The sequence below is a fragment of the Microcebus murinus genome, chromosome 19 (genome assembly GCF_040939455.1).
Source record: "Microcebus murinus isolate Inina chromosome 19, M.murinus_Inina_mat1.0, whole genome shotgun sequence".
NCBI classification, from domain to species: Eukaryota; Metazoa; Chordata; class Mammalia; order Primates; family Cheirogaleidae; genus Microcebus; species Microcebus murinus.
Window position 1 is genome coordinate 12,490,312 of NC_134122.1, and position 23,200 is coordinate 12,513,511.

The 23,200-nt window shown below is 44.8% G+C and overlaps 2 protein-coding genes across 4 annotated transcripts in view; both read left to right on the plus strand.

Annotated features, from left to right (window-relative positions):
* TMC7 (transmembrane channel like 7) overlaps positions 1 to 4,071 on the plus strand; it is a 41,342-nt gene extending 37,271 nt beyond the window's left edge. The window contains exons 16-17 of one of the 2 annotated variants that reach the window (XM_012736055.3): positions 1,066 to 1,144; positions 1,950 to 4,071. In XM_012736055.3, the coding sequence (XP_012591509.1) occupies positions 1,066 to 1,144; positions 1,950 to 2,024 (154 nt within the window). In that variant the 3' untranslated portion in view covers positions 2,025 to 4,071. Of the gene's footprint in view, positions 1 to 719; positions 917 to 1,065; positions 1,145 to 1,949 lie in introns of those variants that run through there. The other variant, XM_075995138.1, reaches the window with a different exon arrangement.
* A 1,280-nt stretch (positions 4,072 to 5,351) lies between these two features.
* COQ7 (coenzyme Q7, hydroxylase) lies at positions 5,352 to 19,953 on the plus strand. 2 transcript variants are annotated; one of them, XM_075995140.1, is made up of 7 exons: positions 5,352 to 5,523; positions 9,165 to 9,343; positions 10,600 to 10,714; positions 11,474 to 11,613; positions 12,609 to 12,677; positions 13,030 to 13,108; positions 18,922 to 19,953. In XM_075995140.1, the coding sequence occupies exons 1-6, from the start codon at positions 5,451 to 5,453 to the stop codon at positions 13,105 to 13,107; spliced, it is 654 nt and encodes a 217-aa protein (XP_075851255.1). In that variant the 5' UTR covers positions 5,352 to 5,450; the 3' UTR covers position 13,108; positions 18,922 to 19,953. The 2 variants fall into 2 exon arrangements, with proteins under 2 accessions (XP_075851255.1, XP_012591513.2); XM_012736059.3 differs by lacking the exon at positions 18,922 to 19,953 and having other exon boundaries at positions 13,030 to 13,251.
* Positions 19,954 to 23,200: the final 3,247 nt, after the last annotated feature.

Below are 23,200 nucleotides of genomic sequence, written 5' to 3' on the forward strand. Positions count from 1 at the left end.
GAACAGATTACAGGACAGAGAGATGAGCACCAGATTAGGAGCATGGGCATGAGCCCTGGCTCTACCACCAACAAGCCATGAGTAACTGGAATTGATTGCACCTTACCTGTAGTAACTCACGACATCATCACAGATACCCTATGACGTGGATGTTATTACAGTAAAGCCCCACCATAGTGTAAGAAATAGGCCAGAAAAAAAAAACACTCATAAAAGGGCAGGATACTTTTGATGAGAGTAATAAAATGATTTAGGGGAGCTGTGCAGTGAGGAGCCTAAAATTCACAGGATTGGGGGTTCTAGTTGCTCCACCCTAATTGGTTCACCCCAGCTTGGCTGGCGCCACCCCTGGTGGCAGTTATCTGACTTCAGTGTGTTTGGAGGCTGTTCTGTGGCTTGCAGAGACTTCCAGGAGAATAATGTGGATATCAGTAATTCCAGGATCTCCTGTTACTTGGCTCCAATTTCATCAGCCCTGTGCGGTGAGATTAGACGTGAAACCCACCACCCTTGATTAAATGAGGTTGCCTGCTGTTTTTCTGGGGGGCTTGCCCTCACTCCACTAGCCTTTCTTGCCAAAGATAATAACTTCAGCCACCCCCATGTGAGATCTGGGCCTGCACAGAAGACAGGAACCAGTTGTTAATTGCTTTTAATCACAATGGTAATACCTCAAGTTTGCAATCACTGCATTTTATTATATTTTCCCCATTTTACAGATGAGGAAAGAAGCCAGAGAGCTTCCACAGTGCTCGCATGTTCATTACATGCCCAGCTGACTTTGTGGAACATCTGCTCCTCTCTGCCTCTCATTCTGCATCCTCCATCAACAACTTTTAATGTCGACCCCAATCCAAGGCATACATCAGACTCCACTGCCACTGACAAATAAAAACTCCACTGGCTGTTTATCAAACCCTCTGCTTGGGAGAGATGAGGGTTTTCTTTTTTTTCCCCCCCCTAACAAAAGTAAAACCGGTCCAAACAAAATGTGTTAGGTTGTTTTTTTCCAGTGGCCTTCAATTGATCCGGGCTCCCTCATGACCTGTCCGTCTTGCCTTGCAGCCTCGTTATGTTTTACTTCATTGCCTTGGCCGGAGCACACAAACAGGTGGTCGACCAGCTCCGAGAGCAGCTGTCCCTGGTAAGGAAGCATAGGCCCAGAGGTCATGGCCAGGACAGCGTATGACAAGTGGTGCTTTTTCCGGAGAGGGAGTGGCATTGCTGTGGCCCCCTCTCCCCACCTCCTCCCCAAACTCTGCCTTCAGGCTTGGCCACCCCCAGCCTCATTCCTTCACTGACTCATCCATCTCTTCAACATATATATTGAGCACCTACTCTGTGCTCTGTATGGTGGCAGGTGCTGGGATGCACTGGTGACGAGAGAGGCAAAACTGTTAGGTAGTTAAAGAAATAAGATAAATCCCGATAACCATAACTGCTATGAGGATAATGAAAACAAGGCAGAGTGACAAGGGGGACCATCTGCTACAGCGGATGGTGCCCACAGAAGGCCTCTTTGAGAAGCCAATTATCAGAGGCCCCAAGTAGGGATGAGAGTAATAAGGTAGGCACTTCTGGAGCCAGGAGGGAGGGAGAGGTGTGGCCGGAGGATGTGAGTGATGGGAAGAAGCGAGAGGCTACTGTAACATCAGCCAGAGTCATAGCATAGCCTGCGTGCTCCGGGAAGTAGTTCGGGTTTTATTCTGAGTGTGATGGGAAGCCACTGGAGGGTGTTAAGTAGAAGTCTAATGTGCATTTTTTTTAAAAAAGAACTAGCTGCTGTGTGGACTAGGAGCTATGGAAGGGACACAAATGAAAGAGGCAGACCGGATCAGAAGCCATTCCAATAGTCCAGTAGTTAGAATCCCTAATCTGAGCCTGGTAGGTAATGACGATATTTGTTTCAAATATATTAAGAGTACTGTCAACCTCATTTCTTTTTTTAGGAAAGTCGTGACAAGCGCTACCTAATCCAGAAACTCACCGAAGCCCAAAGGGACATGAGGAACCAACCAGCATAGACCGAGCAGGACAGTGGCTCTGCCTGCTGCTTCTCAGCTGACCCAGTGACTCCAGCAAGCCTACAAAGTCCACCTGGGTTTTGAGTGGAAATCTTACAATATATTTTTTGGAGTTTAGGCTTTTCCTGATGGTGGCTCCATATGTGTAGCTGTGTTTACCTAACCCAGCCCTTATGCAGGGCTTTGGTGACTTAGAAAATTAGGACAAACCTGAGCCTTTGCCTGTAGACCAGCAGCTCGTCAATGACTCTACCAAAAATAATTAACTTATTAAGCTATTCAACTTTTACAAGAATTGAGGAGAGACTTTTCTATTTTTTAAGAACTTATTTATGTTGTCTTTTAAAGTTAACTTTAGAGCTCATCGTTCATGAGGCTGGGTTATTTCTTATGAACCACGTTGTAGAGGTTTAGGCTGAGGAGTGTTCCTTAAGAAGCAGTGACCCTTTTGAATGGCCCTGTTGACTTAAAATGAAACCTGATTTTTTTTTTTTTTTAATGAGCAAAAATCCTCAAATATTGAAGTTGGGAACAGATGGTGAGACTGAAGAGGAAGGTTATGTCATTTCAGCTATGCTCCTATTACTGTCATAGTAGTAATAGGAGAGAGAAACCCCATCCCTACTATGTGAATAAGTCCCTGAATGCCTTAGATTAAGCCTCAGGAGGAAGGGAATGGCTGCATGATGGCAGTTTTGATTTCTTTGCTTTCTGGGCATTTTGCTGTAGCCTTATTTATTACTCAGGGGAAAACTGTCTTTAGAGGGATAGTTATCCACAAGCCTTCAGTTCCCATCTAGTCCTGAGTTCTCAGACTTGGTGGACGACCCTGTGCCTTCAAAATTAAGAGGCAGGCAAAGTTTGTGCCTAAGTCTTCCAAATGCCATTTCCCTTCCTGGTCTACACTAAGCTCTTCATTTCTGAAGGACACTTACCATCTCAGAGCCAGGCTGGAAAGGGCGCTTTAGTATTTGAGCTGGGAGTTTATGTGTGTGTTTTGGGATGTGGGTTGGAGTTCAGCCTGTTAAAAGACCAGCCTGTGAATGTGTACCAAGCTGAACTAGGGGGAGCTGGTTTCTTAAACACACGTGTCCACATTTTTAAAGGCTGTTGTTTGTTTTCCTGTGCTTTAAAATTTTAAATGCACATGTCTTTATTTTACAAAACATGCAGAAGGGATTTCCGTTATAGTACAAGCCATACGCAATAAATACCTCATCATGAGCTTACCCAAAATAGATAGCTCTGAACTTTTTAATAGAAGCCTAAATTATTTTTTAATGTAATCACTTTTCATTTTAATATCTGCAAAGTCTTTTTCAAAGTACTGTAGTTTTGTAATGGACTGTTTGAGCCTTTCTTCCATCATTTTTCTTTCATCCTTCCCAGGAAGTAGCCTGGAATTTAAAGTTGGGTACAAGTTTTAGAAAACTGCCGCTATTAAGAATAATTCCCACCCCTACTTCCATTGCTCCATTTCTCAAAGATGATTGACTCCTTGCTCCGAAGAGTAAAGATATATCATTGTCCCTTTTCCACAACCGTTTTCTTGTTCTACAAAAATAGTATTAACAATGGGATAATTACCTATGAGACCAACGAGCCTTTCATTCTTTCCCAGTCTTAAGGCTTATGAGTTTCTAAATCTGATAATTGGTATCATGAAATATCTGAGGAACTCAAAGTTCATTCCAACCTCACTTAAAAAACAAATTCTAATTATATATATTTCAACCTAGTGCCTTTATAATGTAAGCTTTTGTTTTCACCATGCTTCTGAAGACATTTGAGTTTTCTATTTGTGTTTGTGAAATGCACACAATGAGAATATATTGCTGTTTTCTTTCCCTATTATAAAAGTGATACTGAAATATACTAATATATTCATTTTAGTTAGATGCTGCTAATTTGCATACCTCTTACTTGAATGTTTTTATATGTTTTGATAACTTTAATAACTTCAGGTTATGTCTGTATAATTTTTAAAGTGCAGCTAACAAATGTGCATTAAAACTACTGATTAAACAATGTCCTGAAGGTTTTAAAATGTGACTGTGGTTATTTGAATTCATGCTTCTTGTTAGGAATCAAGTGATGACGGAAAACTATAACAGTTTGTAAAGTTGTTCTTTGCCTTTTCCTAGAATCAGAGAGAAGAAAAGTGTTTAATGCAATTATCTGATGAGTACTTTTAAGACTCCTTGGCTCTGCTGAAGCCAAGGAGGGTTTTATGTGTGTCCACACCCTAGAGAAAACCACTCATGATGCTTATTTTATTCTTCCAGAGAAGTGTGATACATATTCAAGCATATATATATATATATATATATATATATGGGTGTATGTGTAAAATAACATATTTCTGAGATTCCCCTTTTTCCCTTCTTAATAACATCTTGAAGACATTTTCATATAAGCAGCTACCTCATTCTTTTTAATGTCTACATAGCATTCTGTAATATCAATGTATACTTTATAACCATTACAGGGTTAACAGATACTTAAGTTGTTTTCACTTCCTCCTCCTTTACAAACACTGGAAACTGGCATTTTGAAAAAACCTGCAAACCCTTCTCTGTCTTGCCCCATTCTGCTTCAGGCCCTTGTTTGTAAGGCAGCCTTGCGGGTTCACACAATCACAGAATATTCTTCTTCCCAGCAAAGAGAAGAATCCAGTTAGGCAAGTCTTTAGTCTGCATTAACTCTTAAGCTGGCAAAGTAAATTCTTGCAGCTACAAATCTGATAGCAGCTACCCACTTACCTAAATATCAGAGAAGAAAGGAATTAATTTTGCCAGGGTGGCATAACAAGGTCTGACTCTTGGGAAGAGAGAACTTCAGAATGTATCTGCTTTATATAGGGTGTGGCTTTACTAATAAATTCCATTTGGTGTATTTCCTTTCAAATATATGGGATGTGCTTGGGACATGGAAAATTACTTCCCCTCTCTTTCTCTCTCTCTTCTCTAAGAAGATAAAATAAATTTTACTTTTATATCTTAATTTCTGTGTGAAAAATCTTTCTCCGCCCGCGCAGAGAACATCTACTAGGTTTTCCACCCTAACAGAAAATATGATGGCTCTGTCAATAAGTAATTCCCTCATGGTCCTCCTTCCCAGGAACTAGGGTAAGAAATCACTACACCGTCCGAATCTTTGAGAGTAATTTAGTATTCTCATTTTCTTGGCAACCTCAGGCACCATTACCGCCGTCGGTTTCCCCAATTATTGACAGTAACCCCATCCAATAGACTCTTTCCATTTGCCGTTGCCAACCAATCGAACGGAAGCAGGGGCCCAGGGGGCGTTTCCACCGGTGCCGGGGCGAGAAGCGACTTTCTTACGCCTGCTGTGCGTCATCAGTCTGCACCAAGGGCACGATTGGCCCGCTTCACTCAACCGAGTGGCTACTTTGTTGGCCCGGCAATGATTTGTGCCGGGGCGGCGGCGGCTCCCTCCCTGTGGCGGCTGCGCTCGGGCGTCCGGCAGCCCCTCTCAGGTACAGGGGGACGCGGTCGCGGTCATGCGCTAGGCAGACAAGCCAAGGGATTTTGTTCTGAAGCTTCGGTCGAGCAAGTTGCGTCACTGGTCTGCGACAGAGCGCGACTGTGTGCCACAGTCGCGGGGGCGCTGGCGGGCGGGGCGGGGCCTGTAGCACACCGCGAGAGTGACCGCGGAATGGGGAGGTTTTCCTCAGTGACCCTTCGGGCCTCCCTCAGGGTCGGCGTGCAGGGGAGCGATGTAATTGCCCACCTGTGCAGTGACGTCATTGCAGGTGTGGGCGGTGTTACGGGGTGAGGACAGTTGGCGACAGTGAAAGTTCAGTGTCCCCGGAGTGTCTCCGTAGTCTTTGCCCAGGGCCTTGCCATTCAAAGTGTAGTCCGACAACCAGCGTCGTCAGCCTCCTCTGGGAACTTGTTAGAAGTGCGTCTTCTTGGGCCTCACCCCTGACCTATTTAGTCGGTGTCCACATTTTAAGACTTTCAGATTATTTGCATGCACGGTAAACCTTGAGAACATCAGTGTAGTGGAAGGAGCATCGAATTTGTTGCAGAGAGACATGATTTTGGATTCTGGCTCCTTCTGCTTTTCTTCTGAGCTGCCTCAGAAAATTGTTGTGTGCTCTCTTTGCCCTTTCTTTGGCGCTCCCTTTGGTGTGACAGTGGGTCCTGTCATCATCTGTGGCGTAAAAGTATATTTTGCTCTTGCCCTGTAATCCTGTCTTCCTCTCCTCAATAAACCTCGTTTTCGTGCTTGCCTAAAAAAAACAAAAAAGATTCATCTTCTACAGCTATCTTAAAAAAAAAAAAAAAAAAAAAGAAAATTGTTGTGAAGTTGTCCTCTCAAAGTTTAATCATTCTTGTGCCACCTTCAAAATTTTTGCCTTATGGTAATACCGCTTTAACTTTTTTTTTTTTTTTTTTTTTTTTTTTGAGACAGAGTCTCACTTTGTTGTCCAGGCTAGAGTGAGTGCCGTGGCGTCAGCCTAGCTCACAGCAACCTCAAACTCCTGGGCTTGAGTGATCCTTCTGCCTCAGCCTCCCGAGTAGCTGGGACTACAGGCATGCGCCACCATGCCCGGCTAATTTTTTATATATATATCAGTTGGCCAATTAATTTCTTTCTATTTATAGTAGAGACGGGGTCTCGCTCTTGCTCAGGCTGGTTTTGAACTCCTGACCTTGAGCAATCCGCCCGCCTCGGCCTCCCAAGAGCTAGGATTACAGGCGTGAGCCACCGCGCCCGGCCCGCTTTAACTTTTGATTACTAAATATGTTTCTTGTATAAATATGTCCCATTTTAAAATTAAATAACTTCTCAGAAACTAAATCCTTATGGTAAGTGGAAAATTAGTATTGCCTGCCCCAAATGGATGCATAATCATAAAAATGACATTGAAGGCCGGGCGCGGTGGCTCACGCCTGTAATCCTAGCACTCTGGGAGGCCGAGGCGGGCGGATTGCTCGAGGTTGGGAGTTCGAAACCATCCTGAGCGAGACCCCGTCTCTACTAAAAATAGAAAGAAATTAATTGACCAACTAAAAATATATATACAAAAAATTAGCCGGGCATGGTGGCACATGCCTGTAGTCCCAGCTACTTGGGAGGCTGAGGCAGGAAGATCGCTTGAGCCCAGGAGATTGAGGTTGCTGTGAGCTAGGCTGACGCCACGGCACTCACTCTAGCCTGGGCAACAAAAGTGAGACTCTGTCTCAAAAAAAAAAAAAAAAAAAAATGACATTGAAAACAAAAAAATTGTAAAATTGCTTTGGACACGATAGCAAGGCTTGAACCCAAGACCATCTTTCTGTTAGAAAGGAAAATTAGCAAGTTTTAGGAAGGTGTTCAGGATATACCAGCTGTAAATGAAAGTATCTTCCTTGAAGATATTTAAAGGATTGGAAGAGAATTTTAAAGAGTAACTCTTAACACATGAGTATTATTTAATGCATATCTATAAGCCACTTATAATCTCATAGGTACCACCATTGGTATGTTTCACATTTTGGGAAAACAAGGATATAAAGTGATAACATTTGAGAGCTTTAGCACTGTGCCTCAATTTTATTTTAAAGTGTGTAAAAATGCAGGCCAAACTCAGAGGTTTTTTTTTTTCCTTTTATTTCATCATATTATGGGGGTACAAATATTGTTAGGGTTACATACATTGCCCCCGCCACCCCTCCCCCCCCCACTTGCCAGAGCTTCCAGCGTGTCCAATCCCCAGTTGGTGCACACTGCACACATTATGTAAGTAATGGTGCGTACCCTTCTCCTCCTCCCCTCTCCCGCCTGCCCACCACCCGATAAAAGTTTCAGAGGGTTGTTGAATGTGAATTTTAATGCTCCTCTGTTGAGCCAATGAGCATAACAATCAGAATCATTCATTTTTACTTATTAAGTTACTTTGCTTCCTATATCTCATTTTATCCTCATAACTCAGAAAAGTTTTATTATTGTATGTTTTCCCTCAAAAAGGAAATAGCCTGATTATTGCCAATTTTATATGTAAGAAATGTTGTTTCTGATTTGTCCAAAGCTAGTGTAGAGATGGGACATGCATTTTCTGACTTCCCATGTCCATGTTCCTTTGCTTAAAGTGCGGCATTTAAAACCACACCTAACAGAAAAGTTCAAGTGCAGAACCACCCCAGAGTTCACCAGCCTACCCCATTACCTTGTGACCAAAGCACTCAAGCCTTTTTAATGAAAGAACCACAGATGTATACAAAATGAATTTTTTTCACACATTTTCTGGCTGTTAGCTTAAGTGGAAAGAAGTAACCATAAAAGATATGGTAGTCACAGCATATGAGCCCTGAAACACATTTCAAAGTGATACCAATGCAGGCCGAAGCTAACATCACAAACTAAATGACCTCTGAGTCTCCACTTCCATATCTGCAAAATGAGGTGAATTACACACCCAAGCATACCACAAAACCCTCCTCTTACAGAGGGAAAAAACCTTCTGAGATACCCTAATAAAAGGATCAGAGAATATAATTAAGGAGTTTACAATTAGAAGATTTTGTTTAAAGGGGAAATCTAATCTGTCCCGAAGAATTCACATTTTGAATATGAGAAAAATTTAGTTGAGTTGTTATTGGATCATAATGAGATGAAACCTAAGCTCTGAGGCTGGAGTCTCAAAATCAGATGCCCATGAGTGTGGGTGTTTTAAGGGAACTTACTGTGGTTCTCAACCTTGGCTACAGAGAAGATTTGTGCACAGAGCTTTTTAAAAATATCAGCGTGCCCCACCCCCTGCAAAAGATTGATTGGGGAGAAGCATTGTGTTTTTGAAAGCTCTCTGCTGTACAGCCTGGGCTGTGGAGAAACAGGCTGGGGGGGGTGGGGGGGTGAACTGTAGATACATGCCCATCTAGAAGCAGCTGCTACGTTGTTAACTCTTGTTGAGAAAACAGGCTCAGCATTTCCAGATCTACACTTAAAAGGAAACCAGAGATTCACATCTTTAGGTAAAATCCTCTGTTTTAATACTGCATGTTAACTAGAATATATTTTATGGGCATATCCATCCCATGGGGAACTTATTTGTGCCCCTTTCTTCCGTCTGTAAAAGGAAATATCTCGATTTCACCTGAGAGTAATAAAGAATAAACACTTGCATTTCAGCTTATGGAAGACGAATCAGTGTCAGATTTTGCAGTTCAGGAATGACCTTAGATAGTATCAATCGGGCAGCTGTGGATCGAATAATCCGGGTGGATCACGCAGGCGAATATGGAGCCAACCGCATCTATGCTGGGCAGATGGCTGTGCTGGGTCGTTCAAGCGTCGGGCCCGTCATTCAGGTGGGTGCTCCTTTGTCTCTCTCAGCCTAGCCTCCAGAATGGGTGGATCTGGCCGCCGTAAAGGAATGAATCACATAAGGTCACGCATTACCAAGGGAGATGCATGCTGTTGTCTCCAAGAGAGTGAAAACTTGGTTCTTGGGGGGAGGGGGAGTGAAAAACATTATTCTTTTTCTGTATAAAGTGCAGATAGACATATAGTACATAAACAGATACATAGCATATCTGTGGTATTAAAACTTCACGGCAGGGGCAGGCAATACTGAAAGAAAAGTTGAGAATTACTTCATTGGGTGAAAGCACCACGTGCTGAGGAGTTTAGTCCTGCTCCACAGGACACCAGGGGAGATGCTGTACCCTGAGGCAGTGGAAGGGCCTGGACTTTGTAGTCACTCAGACCTGGATTCACATTTCTGCTTTCTGCCGCCTGCTGTCCGTGTGACCTTGAGGATGTCAGGTGACCTCTCTGGGTCTCTGCTTTCATATCTGCAGAATCCTCTGATAATGGCCTGGGTTTGGGTGAGTAATAAATGGGCTGGTGCAGAGCAACTAACACCAGGCCTTGCATCCAATAGGCAAGTTAGTACAAGTTAAATTGCCTGCTCTGAGTCCTTGGGCAAGTTACTTAACCTCTCTGTGCTTCACTTTCTTCATCTGCGTACTGGAGATAATAATAGTTTGTCCTTCACAGGGCAGTTGTGTGGATCGAATGAGTTGCCTGTGTAAAGCCATGTGACAGCACCTGGCACTTAGGAAGTGCCATCTAAGTGTTAGCTGCTGTTACCATTCTCCTTTTTTCCTTTGATGTAAATACTAATACTCTAGCAGTATGAAAGGAAGTGCCATCTAAGTGTCAGCTGTTGTCACCATTTTCACATAGCTATATTTTGCCCTCCTGGCTTTGAAATGGGTTAAATGTCTCATTTCTCGTGTGTATGGACCCTTTTCATTTAATAGACATATTGTGGGTCTGAGGGACTTCTGCTGGAACCATTCTTATCTGGAGCTGAGATAACAGGCTTTTCCTTTGGTTTGCTGGCACTCTCTTCTCTGTTTCAAAGATGCCTTTTAGTCTGATAGTTTACTTTTTGTATTAATGTTTTGAGGGGAACGGAGGAGGTAGCAGTTCCCATCCTTTTCTCCATTTCTCTTTTGCTTCCTGTATACCACATGGATGGGCCATGTAGCTTCCTCGTTGCATAGCAGGAGGTCTCTATGGAATGCTTTCATGTCTTCATTTTTATGTGTTTTTGCAGAAAATGTGGGATCAAGAAAAGGACCATTTGAAAAAGTTCAACGAGTTGATGGTTACGTTCCGGGTTCGGCCGACAGTTCTGATGCCCCTTTGGAATGTGGCGGGGTTTGCCCTGGGTAAGTGAACAGAAGAGCTTATGTGAGTTTAAGGATCTGGGATGATTAAATCATTGAGGCACCACTTTCACAATACTTGCTGTGTCCTTACGTGCTCTTTTTTTAATTTACGTAATATTTTTCTAAAGGTAAGTTAACTACCTTGATTTTGTTTCAACTTCTTTAAGGTAGAATCTTAAAGTCAGTACTTTTATAAATAGAAAGTACAGTAAAAAATATACTCAATAGAGGGGGAAAGCTAGCCTAATTCAATTACAGCCAGATACTGTTCCCTGACAAAGATTCTAAATCTGAGATCTGTTCACTCTTCAAAAGGGAGGAGAGTAAGTGGTGTAGCAGATCAAAGATGTGCTCACTGCAAATGCAGACTTTATCTTGGCCCTAATCAGAAGGTTAAAAGAGCACTGGAAAGAGAATAGCTTTCTTACTATGTGATTCAAGGTCTAACACTGGGATCTGGTACCATCTAAAACAGTGATTCTCCACCTGGGCAAGTTTGCCCCCACCAGAGGACAGGTGGCAACATCTAAAGACAGTTTTGTTTGTCACATCTTAGTTGGTGCTACTGGCATCTAGCTGGTAGAGATCAGGGCTGCTGTTAAATATCCTATCATACAATGCACAAGACAGCCCCCACCACAGAGAATGACCCAACCCCAATGTCAGTGGTGCCAAGGTCGAGAAACCCTAACCAGAAATGATCTCCGTTGCCAGTGGTATCCATCCCTTACCTTCCTGCTCTGGGTTTAACAACTCCAGGGGCAGGGACTGCCTTGCTGGGGAAGGAAGGCGCGATGGCCTGCACGGTGGCGGTGGAAGAGAGCATAGCTCATCACTACAACAACCAGATCAGGATGCTGATGGAGGAGGACCCTGAAAAATACGAGGAACTTCTTCAGGTATTTGCCTATCCTCTAGAAAAGGGCTGCTCAAGGGAAAACGAGCAGATATGCACATGGGTAAAAAGAAAAAATATAAGAGAATATTTAGGGTATGATGGAAGGGTAGATATCCAGGTCAGTAGCACATTTTAAAGTTGAGCAAACTGAGGCACAGAAAATGAAGCTGTCTGCTCTGGTCACACAGTTTAAGCAGAGCTGGCATTCCTGAGCCCTAGAGTCTCGCTTTGTCGCCTAGGCTAGAGGGAGTGAGTGCCGTGGCATCAGCCTAGCTCACAGCAACTTCAAACTCCTGGGCTCAAGCAATCCTGCTGCCTCAGCCTCCCAAGTAGCTGGGACTACAGGCATGCACCACCATGCCCCACTAATTTTTTCTATATACGTTGGCCAATTAATTTCTTTCTATTTATAGTAGAGACGGGGGTCTCGCTCTTGCTCAGGGTGGTTTCGAACTCCTGACCTTGAGCGATCCGCCCGCCTCGGCCTCCCAGAGTGCTAGGATTACAGGCGTGAGCCACCAGTGCCCAGCCTCTCTCCAGTTCTTTATCCTCCGTAGACTCTGAGCAAATACTGTGAGCATGAGCCCTTTAGATTAAATAAAAGAATGATGAATTAATAGATATCCTCAGATAATTTTTCACAGTAAACAAGGGAACTGCTTAATTTTTTAAAGTCTAAATCAGAGGTTGGAAAACGATGGCCCATGGCCAACCACCTATTTCTGTAAATAACAATTTACAGTTTTATTGGAACACAGCCATTCCCATTTGTTTGCTGGCTTCAGCTGCCTCCAGGGCCACAATAGCAGAGTTGAGTAATTGAGCCAGAGACTGCACAGCCTCCAAAGCTTAAAGTGTTTACTCTCTGGCCCTTTACAGGAAAAGTTGGCCTATCCCTGTCTTAGACTATACTATGAGGCTTTAGCCTCCAAAATAAGATGGAACAGCAGGAGAGTTGGAATGCTGACTTGCTTTGGTTTCTTTTTATTTAACCAGGTGATAAAGAAATTTCGAGATGAAGAGCTTGAGCATCATGATATAGGCCTTGACCATGACGCAGAATCGGTAGGAACCTACTGTGACTTGTAGTGCTTTGGGGCACCTTATCTGGAAAGTTGAGGGGGCAGGAGATTTATTTGACAAAAAGCAAGCAAAGGCATTGCTCCGGATTGGGAATCTTGTTTCTTGCTTCATTCCTTATCCTTTTCCCTTTCCTGTGAGAAGCCAGATGATTCCAGTGTTTTGGCAGTAGCAGAGGCATTCTGATCTTTTTGAATGGCATTTTTCCAAATTAAATTGCTTCTCAGATTTCATTTCTTCTCCAGAGAAGTCCAAACCCTGCCCTGCCAGCCCTGAAACTTACAACTGGAAATGAATATATAACGTGTTTCTTTTATTTGCTTGTTGTTTTTAACAGGCTCCTGCATACGTCATCTTGAAGAGTATTATCCAAGCTGGATGCAGAGCAGCGATATATTTATCAGAAAGATTTTGAAGTATGTCCACTTATCCCTGTCTATAAAAGATGATAGTAATTTAGCAAGTCACATTTGCAGAGAAGGAAATGCATAATTAAAATCAATATTATTATATGAATTTTGTTAATAAACTATAAGGGTTTTTGTTTTTCCATTAAGAACTCTCCAGTATTGATTTTTTCTGTGTTGTCATACGCCATAAGGCTGACAATTCACCAGGTTTGTTCAAATGAAGCTGGTCCTTGTTTGGTCTCATAGTTAATTTTCTCCTAAAACATCAAGAATGAATCATTAGTAAAGTAACAGGCATCTCTAAGAGAAAAAAAATTGAGTTTACAGGTAACAAATGGTAATTTAAAGCATGAGGGTATTTAAGACGGGCTAAGAAAGAAGATGAAGTCTGTCAGGTAAGTCAATGGCTGTCAGTGTTTCCATTTTGAATTGTGGGTGGGCGAGTGCTATGGTCTGAATATTTGCATCCCCCCAAGATCGTGTGTTGAGATCTTCTCCCTCAGTTGGGTTCAGAGTGATTGGGAAGTGATTAGGTCCTAGGGGTAGAGTCCTCATGACTGAGATCAGTGTACTTATTTCTAAAAGAGGTCCCAGTGACGCCTCAAGGTGCTGTCAGCAAATCAGCTGCCACCTTCATCTTGGACTTCTCAGCCTCCAGAACCGTGAGCAGCAAAAGTTGATAAGCCACCAGGCTATGGTATTTTGTTACAGCTGCCCAAACAGAATAAGACAGGTATGTGTTGCTTCCATCAAAAAATGTACTAAGTTGTGGATTATTTGTGAAGGTAAATTATAATCATTTCCTTAAGGTCTGTTACCAAATAAAAAGAATGAACCAAAACTGATTAAAATTTTTATACTGCAGATGTCTGTAGTATAGTTTAGTGTAGTTGGCCAACAACTGAAAATCCAAGCTCTGGTTATTGCCTGGGTCCACATTATTTTATAAGTGTGCATTTTCTGTCTTTCTCTCCTATATATAAGACTGTGAGTTTATTGAGGGTAGAACATTTGTTTCTAGTTCCTAGTACATAGTAGGTGCCCATTTAAAGGGAGACAATTTAGAGGGAAAGAAGGAGGGAAGGAGAAAGAAGGGGAGGGAGGGAAGATGTTCTGAAGCAGCTGCAAAATTGGAAAACAGCCTCCTTGGCTCTTCTTCCTCCCCTTGGATTTCTTCATACCAGAGGGTCGTGGGCCCTGTTCTCAGTCTACCATCTTTTCCTTGGCTGTCTTTGTTGTGGTTGATTCCTTCACATTCGTATCTCCAGTCCAGACTTCCCATTGTCAAATATCTACCTGCCTTCCTGTCCAAGTGGCGGTACTTGGATATCAAGGAGAATTTCCAACTCCACGTGCCCCAAGCTGAACTCCTTGCCTCCCGCCCCACTCCCCAGACCTGCTTCCCCAGTGGCCACCCTCTCACAGTTAATGGTGGCTCCCTCCTCCTCCCAGTGCTCAGGTCAGAATCACTGCAGTCCCCTTTGCCTCCTGCCTCCAGCACACCTCCATCCAGTGACCACAGCTTCCTGTGGACTCTGCCAACTCCCTCTCACAACCTCCACTGCTGCCACGCAGGGCCCAGCCTCCCTCTTCTCTCGTATGGATTATCTCAGAAACTTCCTAACTATTCTTCCTGCTTTGCCCCTGTTCTCCCACAGTCCATTCTCAACCCAGCAGCCAGAGTGATCCTTTGATCATAAGCCAGATCATGCCACTGCTCAGCTCAGAACTCCCCAGTGGCTATTTCTGGCTCTCTCATACTGAAAGTCAAAGTCACAAAAATGGTTTATGAGACCATAAAGGATCTGGCCCTCGGCAACCTCTAATTCCTGTCCTCACTCTGCTCCAGCCACACTGGCCTCCTTGCTACTCCTCAAAAATGCCAGTAACACTCTTGCCTGTGGGCTTTGCAGTGGCCGCTCCCTCTGCCTGGAATGCCCTTTCCCAGATGTGCACGTGGTCAAATCCCTTGCCAACTCCTGAGGTTTTGCTCAAATGTCACCTTTTAAAGGAGGCCCATCCCGACCACCTTTTTCAAATTGCAAACCCCACCCTACCCCACACTTCATTTCCTTTTCTGTGCTCTAATTTTTTCCCCATGGCACTTACCACCTTCTATTACGTTATTTAATGTACTTATTTATTAGATTTCTTGTCTGTTTCTCCCTGCTAGAATGGAACATAAGCTCTGTGGGGGCAGGAATCTTTGTTTTAATCACTGACACATAATAGGTGATCAATAAATAGTTGTTGATGGGATTGTATGAAGAAATAATTCTCCCTTATTAGAAATGATTTTCAAATAACTAGTAATTTGAGACTAGTCCTGTGTGCATCTCAGCAAGATTAAGTGGAGATTTATTGAAAAGATGCCATTAGGGAACCAAAGGAAGGCCATGCTCTGTGCTTCTTGCTGGTAATTAAAAAAATACAGGATATCTACATGCAGAAGAATGAGTTTGGACCCCTATCTCATAGCATATACAAAAATTAACTCAGATAGACTAAAAATCTAAATGTTAGTCCTAAAACTTTAAAGCTGTAAGAAGAAAACCCAAGGATAAATCCGTGCAACTTTAGATTAGGCAGCAGTTTCTTAGATACTCAAGTAACAAAAGAAAAAGCTCAAGTAACAAAAGAAGAAGATAAATTGGACTTCATTAAAATAAAAACTTGTGCTTCAAAAGACAATATCAAGAAAATGAAAAGACAATTCACAGAATGGGAGAAAATATTTACAAATCATATATCTGGTAAGGGACTTTTATCTAGAATATATAAACAACTTTTACAACTCAACCATAAAAGACAAATAGCCCAATTAAAAAATAGGCAAGGGATTTGAATAGACATTCTTCAACAAAGATATACAGATGGCCAATAAGCATATGAAAAGATGCTCAACATCTTTAGCCATTAGGGAAACCACAATGAGATACCACTTCACACCCACTAGAATGACTGTAATAAAAATAAGTGTTGATGTGGATGTGAAGAATTTGGAATCTTCATACACTGCTGGTGAGAATGTAAAATGGTACAGCCACTTTGGAAAACAGTCTAGCAATTCCTCAGTTAAACTTAGTTACTATAGGATACAGTAACTCCTCTCTTAGGTACAAACATTTCAGTAGAAATCAAAACATGTTCAAACAAATACTTGTACATGAATGTTTATAGAAACATTATTCATAATAACCCAAAGTGGAAGTAACCCATGTATCCATCAACTGATGAACCTGTTGCCGCCCAACCAGGTTCATTTGCCTACTGCTCAAGAGGAAGCCAGTACACTGAGACAGCAGGGTTTACAGCAGAGAAAGAATTTATTCTGCATTGCGCTAAGCAGGGAGAAATTTCTCAAATCCACCTCCTCGAGAATTTGGGAGACAGGGTTTTTAAAGAGAGTTTGGCATAGGCAATTGGGTCTGCTAATTGGCTGGATTTGGGGTGGAACCATATGGTTGTAGAAATTGTCTTCTTTGCTGACCCGGTTCGTGGGTGGGGGTCACCAGACCAGTTGAGTCAGTTCCAGACCAGCATGGCACACTGGCCTGAGTGGGTCAGCCATTACGCTAGAATGCAAAACCTGGAAGATATCTCAGAAACTAATCCTAGGTTTCAAAAAGGTGATATTATCTATGGAGAAAACTACGAATCTTTATGACCACCAGCTATGTGGCTCCAGAGTGGCAATTACAGAGAAGTATCATTATTTTTAGCTAGGCCTGTGCCTTATTTTTGGCTAGGCCCTTACCATAGCTGTCACCTTACACCCCTTTTTATTTGTAAGTGCAGTTTCAAACTGGTGAGAAAATGTGGCATATCCATACAATGCAGTAGTATTCAGCCATAAAAAGGAATGGAATATTGGCACGTGCTATAACATGGATGGGCCTTTAAAAGCTTATGCTTGGGGCCGGGCGCGGTGGCTCACGCCTGTAATCCCAGCACTCTGGGAGGCCGAGGCGGGTGGATTGCTTGAGGTTAGGAGTTCGAAACCAGCCTGAGCAAGAGAGAGACCCCGTCTCTACTATAAATAGAAAGAAATTAATTGGCCAACTAATATATATAGAAAAAATTAGCTGGGCATGGGGGCACATGCCTGTAGCCCCAGCTACATGGGAGGCTGAGGCAGCAGGATTGCTTGAGCCCAGGAGTTTGAGGTCGCTGTGAGCTAGACTGATGCCATGGCGCTCACTCTAGCCTGGGCAACAAAGCGTCACACTGTCTCAAAAAAAAAAAAAAAAAAAAAGCTTATGCTTGGGTATAGAGTTTCAGTATGAGAAGATAAAAATAATTCTGGAGATGGATGGTGGCGATGATCATACAACAATGTGAATGTAATAATACTTAATGCCATGTAACAGTGGTTAAAATGGCAAACGTTTTGTGTATTTTACCACAATTAAAAAAAAAAATCATGCTAAGTGAAAGAAGCCAGACACAAAAAGTTGCATATTATATGATTCCACTTACATGAAATATCCAGAATAGGCAAATCCATAGAGATCGAAGGTAGATTAGTGGTCACCTGGGGCCAAGGGGGATGGTGAGTAACTGCTGATGGATATGGGGTTTCTTTTTGAGGTGATGAAATTGTTCTAGAATTAGCAGTGATAGTTGCATAACCTTGTGAATATAATTAAACCCACTGGATCATATACTTTAAAATTTTGAATTTTACAGTATGTGAACCATCTTAGTCTGTTTTGTGTTGGTATAGAAAAATACCTGAGACTCGGTAATTTATAAAGATAAGAGACTTGTTTGGCTCACGATTCTGGTGGCTGGCAAGTCCAGGATTGGGCAGTTGCACCTGGTGAGGGCCTCAGGCTGCCTACACTCATGGCAGAACATGGAGGGGCGGTGGGCATGTCACAGAGATCACACAGTGAGACAGGATACAAAAGAGCAAAACCGAGGAAGTCAGATTCTGACTCTTTTTAACAACCTACTTTCTCAAGAATTAATCCATTCCCAAGAGAAAGAGAAGGAACTCACCCCAGCGGGAGGGCATTAATCTATTCATGAGGGATCCATCTCCATGACCCAAATACCTGTGTTGTTATAGCAACACAGAACAGACACACACCATAAAATTCTACCTCCCAACATTGCCACATTGGGGATAAAGTTTCAATAGGAGTTTTGGTGGAGACACCACATCTAAACCGTAGCATGGGACATACCAATAAGAACAATACAGTTTAGATAGCTTTATACAAATTCCAATCCTGGCTGTTAAATGAGAAAATGATTTTTTTTTTTAACTTATCACCCTTCAAGCCAGCTGAGCATGTAGCCCTTGACTTTGAGAAGCTCACTATTAGGTTGGAGAGACAGCAGGAAAGCAGGCAATAACCAGACAATGATAAAATGCAATACCCATGCAAGAAGTCAAAGGATGGGTGCACAGGAGAGAGTCTGGTTATATATTGCAGTTTTATGCAAATTCCAACCCCAGCTGTTAAATGAGAAAATGATTTCTTTCAAGTTTTTATCAAAGCCTTGATCTTCTGAGGCTCTGGTGCTATTTCTTGCCCTTTCGTATCAAAGCCAATTTTATAAGTATTACAGCCAGGAGTCTTAGTCCTAGGAAGGCACTTTGTACAGTCCTTATTAAAAGCCCAGGCTGTTTGTTCAGCATCCTCCTCAGAATTGATGGCTGATGTTTTATGCTTCTGAGAGCTTCCAGAACAAGGCCAGAGAGATTTTCTGAATCCCCCTTTGATTGTTTTTAATTCCATTACAGCTTGTCCTCATGTATTAACAAGGTAATCTTGTCTTTCCCTTACTTTACTGATCTGACCTTTCAGGGGAAATGTGATTTTAAAATTGGACACCATCCAAAGACGATGCCAGGACGACAAAGAATGTGATTCTTGCAAGCAGCGTAGTTCCACAGAGACCATCTGAGCCGCAGTTCTGCGCACGCCTTTCGTTCCCTCTCCAGGCGGCCTGTGGTCTGGGGGCCCGCAGCAGCGGCATCACACATGGGAGCCTGTTAGAAACGCAGGATTTCGGGGTCCTCTCCAGGCCCACTCCATCAGAATTTGCGTTTTAGCAAGATGTGGTTTTAACGTATGTTTACGAATCCCTGATACTCCTCTGTTCAATGGAGCTTAATTCCCTTTGCCTTGAGTGTGGTCTGTACTCAGTGACTTGTTTCTAACACGGAATGTGGTGGAAACCGTGGAGCATGACGTTCAAGGATAGGTCAGAAAAGACGTTGCAGTTTCTGCCTTCCCCGACAGGATTACTCACTTTGGGGGAAACCAGCTGTCCCGTCACCAGGACACTCAAGCAGTTACTCAGTGGAGAGGTTCACATGGCCCAGTACCGAGGCCTCCTGCCAACAGCCACGTGAGAACTCCATCTTGGAAGTGAATCCTTGGAAGTGGCCCCAGTGGAGACTTCAGATGACTGCAGCCCCCAACATCTTGATGGCCACCTCAGGAGAGACCCCAAGTCAGAGTCACCCAACTAAGTCATTCTTGAATCCCCGAACCTCAGCAACTGTGTTAGGTTTGTTGCTTTCAGCTGCTGGTTTTTGGAGCAATCTGTAATGCAGCAATAGATAACAAATACACAACACCGCCAGGTGATTTGGAAGCACATTAAAATTTGAGCAGCACTGAACCAGACCATGAACTCCTGGAAGGCAGAGACCAGCTTGGTCATTTCCATGTCTTCACAGCTAAGCACAATGCCTGACACTCAGTAAATCTTTGTTGGACAAAATACAAGGTTAAACTGCCCTGTTCTCAAAAAGTTAAAACTTTTTGTAATAACTAATACCTGTATGCATGTGGCAAAATAGTCCAGCAGTGCTAAAGGATATTTACAGTGATAAGTAGACTGCTTTTTTTTTTTTGGAAAGAATCTTGCTCTTGTTGCCCCGGCTAGAGTGCCATGGCGTCCGCCTAGCTCACAGCAACCTCAAACTCCTGGGCTCAAGCAATCCTCCTGCCTCAACCTCCCGAGTAGCTGGGACTATAGGCATGCACCACCATGCCCGGCTAATTTTTTCTTTATATTTTCAGTTGGCTAATTAGTTTCTATTTTTAGTAGAGACGAGGTCTCAATTTGCTCAGGCTGGTCTCGAACTCCTGAGCTCAAGCGTTCCGCCCGCCTTGGCCTCCCAGAGAACCAGGATTACAGGCGTCAGCCACCGCACCCCGCCCGGTCACCTTTAGGCAGGGGCCCCTGGCTCCTCCCGCCCTGCGGGTTAACCGCAGCCCGGCGGGGCCGAGATGGACGCCGCAGCCCGGCCACAGCGAGAGCTCGCTCGCGTCCCGCAGAGGGCGCCCGCGCCCCGCCCGCCGGGCGTCCCCGCCAGGCTGCACGGACTCGGGGCGCCCGCGGCGGGGCGGTACTGCGGCCCCACCGTCCCCGCCCCGCCCGCCGGGCGTCCCCGCCAGGCTGCATGGACTCGGGGCGCCCGCGGCGAGGCGGTACTGCGGCCCCACCGTCCCCGCCCCGCCCGCCGGGCGTCCCCGCCAGGCTGCACGGACTCGGGGCGCCCGCGGCGGGGCGGTACTGCGGCCCCACCGTCCCCGCCCCGGTCGCCGGGCGTCCCCGCCAGGCTGCACGGACTCGGGGTGCCCGCGGCGGGGCGGTACTGCAGCCCCACCGTCCCCGCCCCGGTCACCGGGCGTCCCCGCCAGGCTGCACGGACTCGGGGCGCCCGCGGCGGGGCGGTACTGCGGCCCCACCGTCCCCGCCCCGGTCGCCGCCGCCGAGCCGCGGGGCGACGTCGCGCGCGTGTGCACGGCGGGTGCGGGGGTTCCGGTCTGCGCGCCCCTCCGACCTGGGTGTCCTCATCCAGGTGGATACGTTCTCTTTTTCAGAGAAGGGGGAGAGAGAAGGAAACGAGGGGCGGGATGTGGCGACGAGGGGCGGGATGTGGCGACGAGTCTCTGTCTAGGGGCACTACCTGGAGAAACCAGCTTCCGGCACCAAGCAGTGTCCACGCCACAGCACTATTTCACTCATTAATTCATGCAGCTTTCTGGACACACCTGACGCGCACACACTGTCCTTCCTCCCGACCCCGGTGCTGAGCCCTTTCCTGATGAAGGCTGCTTGCCCCTGCCACCCGCTTCGCTCTTAGCTGAGGCTACCCCAGGCCCTCTCTCTCTTAGGCCTCCACCCCTGACTTCTTGCCTCGGCATTGCATTCTTCGTTGCCTGGTTATGACCAGCTTTCCTGCCATCTCTCCGACCTGGTGGTGGGCGTCTCGAAGTCAGGGGCTACCCCAGTGCCCATAGCTTACCAGGCCCTCAGCCAATGTTTGATGCGTCAATCTAAGCTAAAAAAATAAATAAATAAATAATCACATGGACCCAAAGAATGGAACAAAATGAATGAGACAAGTAGTTGTAAGTAATGACAAAGAATTCTCCAGGTCTCAATATGCACACACTTAGAAACTTCTGGATGGAAGTATGAAGTAGAGAAGAGAAACTCAGTCCTCTTGTCCATCTGCACCCAAACCCAGCATGACCCACCCTGGCAAACATGTAACACATAACACGGTTTCAACTCCTCTCCCTCGAAATGCTTTTTATTTGTTGCTCCTCTGTTTTGGATTTTGAGAATTCCTCTTCATGATACTTTCTCCCTTAAAAAGAAAAACTCAGTTATATATCCAGGGTTAGGCATAATTTCCCAATGCTTAATCCTGAAGTTTTTACCTGGGCATGCATATCAGAATAAACTCGATTAAAAGACAAATCTACAGCCACTTCTCCATTCATCTCTAGGGACGAAGCCTAAAGGGTGAATATATTAATATTTTTTAAACTCACACAGGAGCTCTGATGTGTAGCACTAGTTTAAGAAGCAATGGTTTAATTCCACAAAAACCTTCATTCTAAATCTGCCCTCTGGTGGATGAGTTTTCCCTGCTATGCTTCCTGCTTGCCTGGGCCAATTCAGGATTTCCATCCCATCCCACTTTTCCTGGGCTGTTCTCTGCTAAGATGTGACCTGTTGTTCCAATTTTCTCCAACTCAATTTCTCCAAGTGCCGTGACAGCTGGAACATGTTCCAGACCGAGTTGTCTTTCCCAGGTGGACACAATGGCAAACAGCCACGCTCCCCATTCTGCTGGGGGGGGGGCAGCCTTTGTGTGGATTTTCCATGCCTGATTTCCAAGTAGCTTTGTCGCAGCAACAAAAACACTGCACGGAGATGACACCTGTTGTGCTTACTTGCTGATGCGTTCTATATGTGTATGTGTTTAAATAAGACCGTGTGGGCATGAAAAGTATAATTAATCCAAGTTATTCGTTTGACCGCTTTAAGGGCACGTATTGTTGTAAGTGCTGTAGAATAAAATAATTTTAGAACATGAAATTCACACTCCTCCCTTATATCATTTGGAAAGGACACAAAACATCTCGCCTTTGCTCCTAAGAGGCAGTTATTAGCTCTGCTAAATGAAAAATCTAGAGGTTCTTTTCTTCAGGTATGGCTTGATCCAGGAGCTCAAACTCAACACGTGCCGCACCCTGCTGCTTTTATATCTACAGTGTCAAAATGAGGCCCGCGGCGCCCCCACGGCCCTCCTCATGTATGGCAGCCAAATGGCCACAGCGCTTCCATACACGACCTCCTAACACCCCTCCATCCCCACGAAAGACAAGCATCTCTTCCTGCAGCACCTGCACGAGACAGGGACATCTTTGCTTTCCCAGAGACCCCAAGACACGCCCCTCCCCCCACCTCTAGGCTCATTTTTCTCCAATCACGTTACAGTCCTGATCCTCGACCAATCACTGTGTCTAGGGGACTGTGTGGCACTCTCATTGGCCACGCCTGGTCACGTGGTCGCTCCTGCCGCAGGTGGAGTGGGAACAGCTGCGCCCCAGCCAGGTGGGCTGACAGTGGGCTTGGGGTTGGTTCCTGCGAAGGAGGCCAGAGTCCCGTCGTCACCAGGAGAAGGGAGAACAGGTGGCGGGCAGATGGCAAGGCCTGACGTCCGCTGGGCCCGGGAGGCATGATGGGGTCAGGATGCGAGTGGATAGAAAGCGGCGGCGGGGGCGGGAGATGGGCAGACGGAAGCAATGGGGACGTGTACACGGCTGCCCT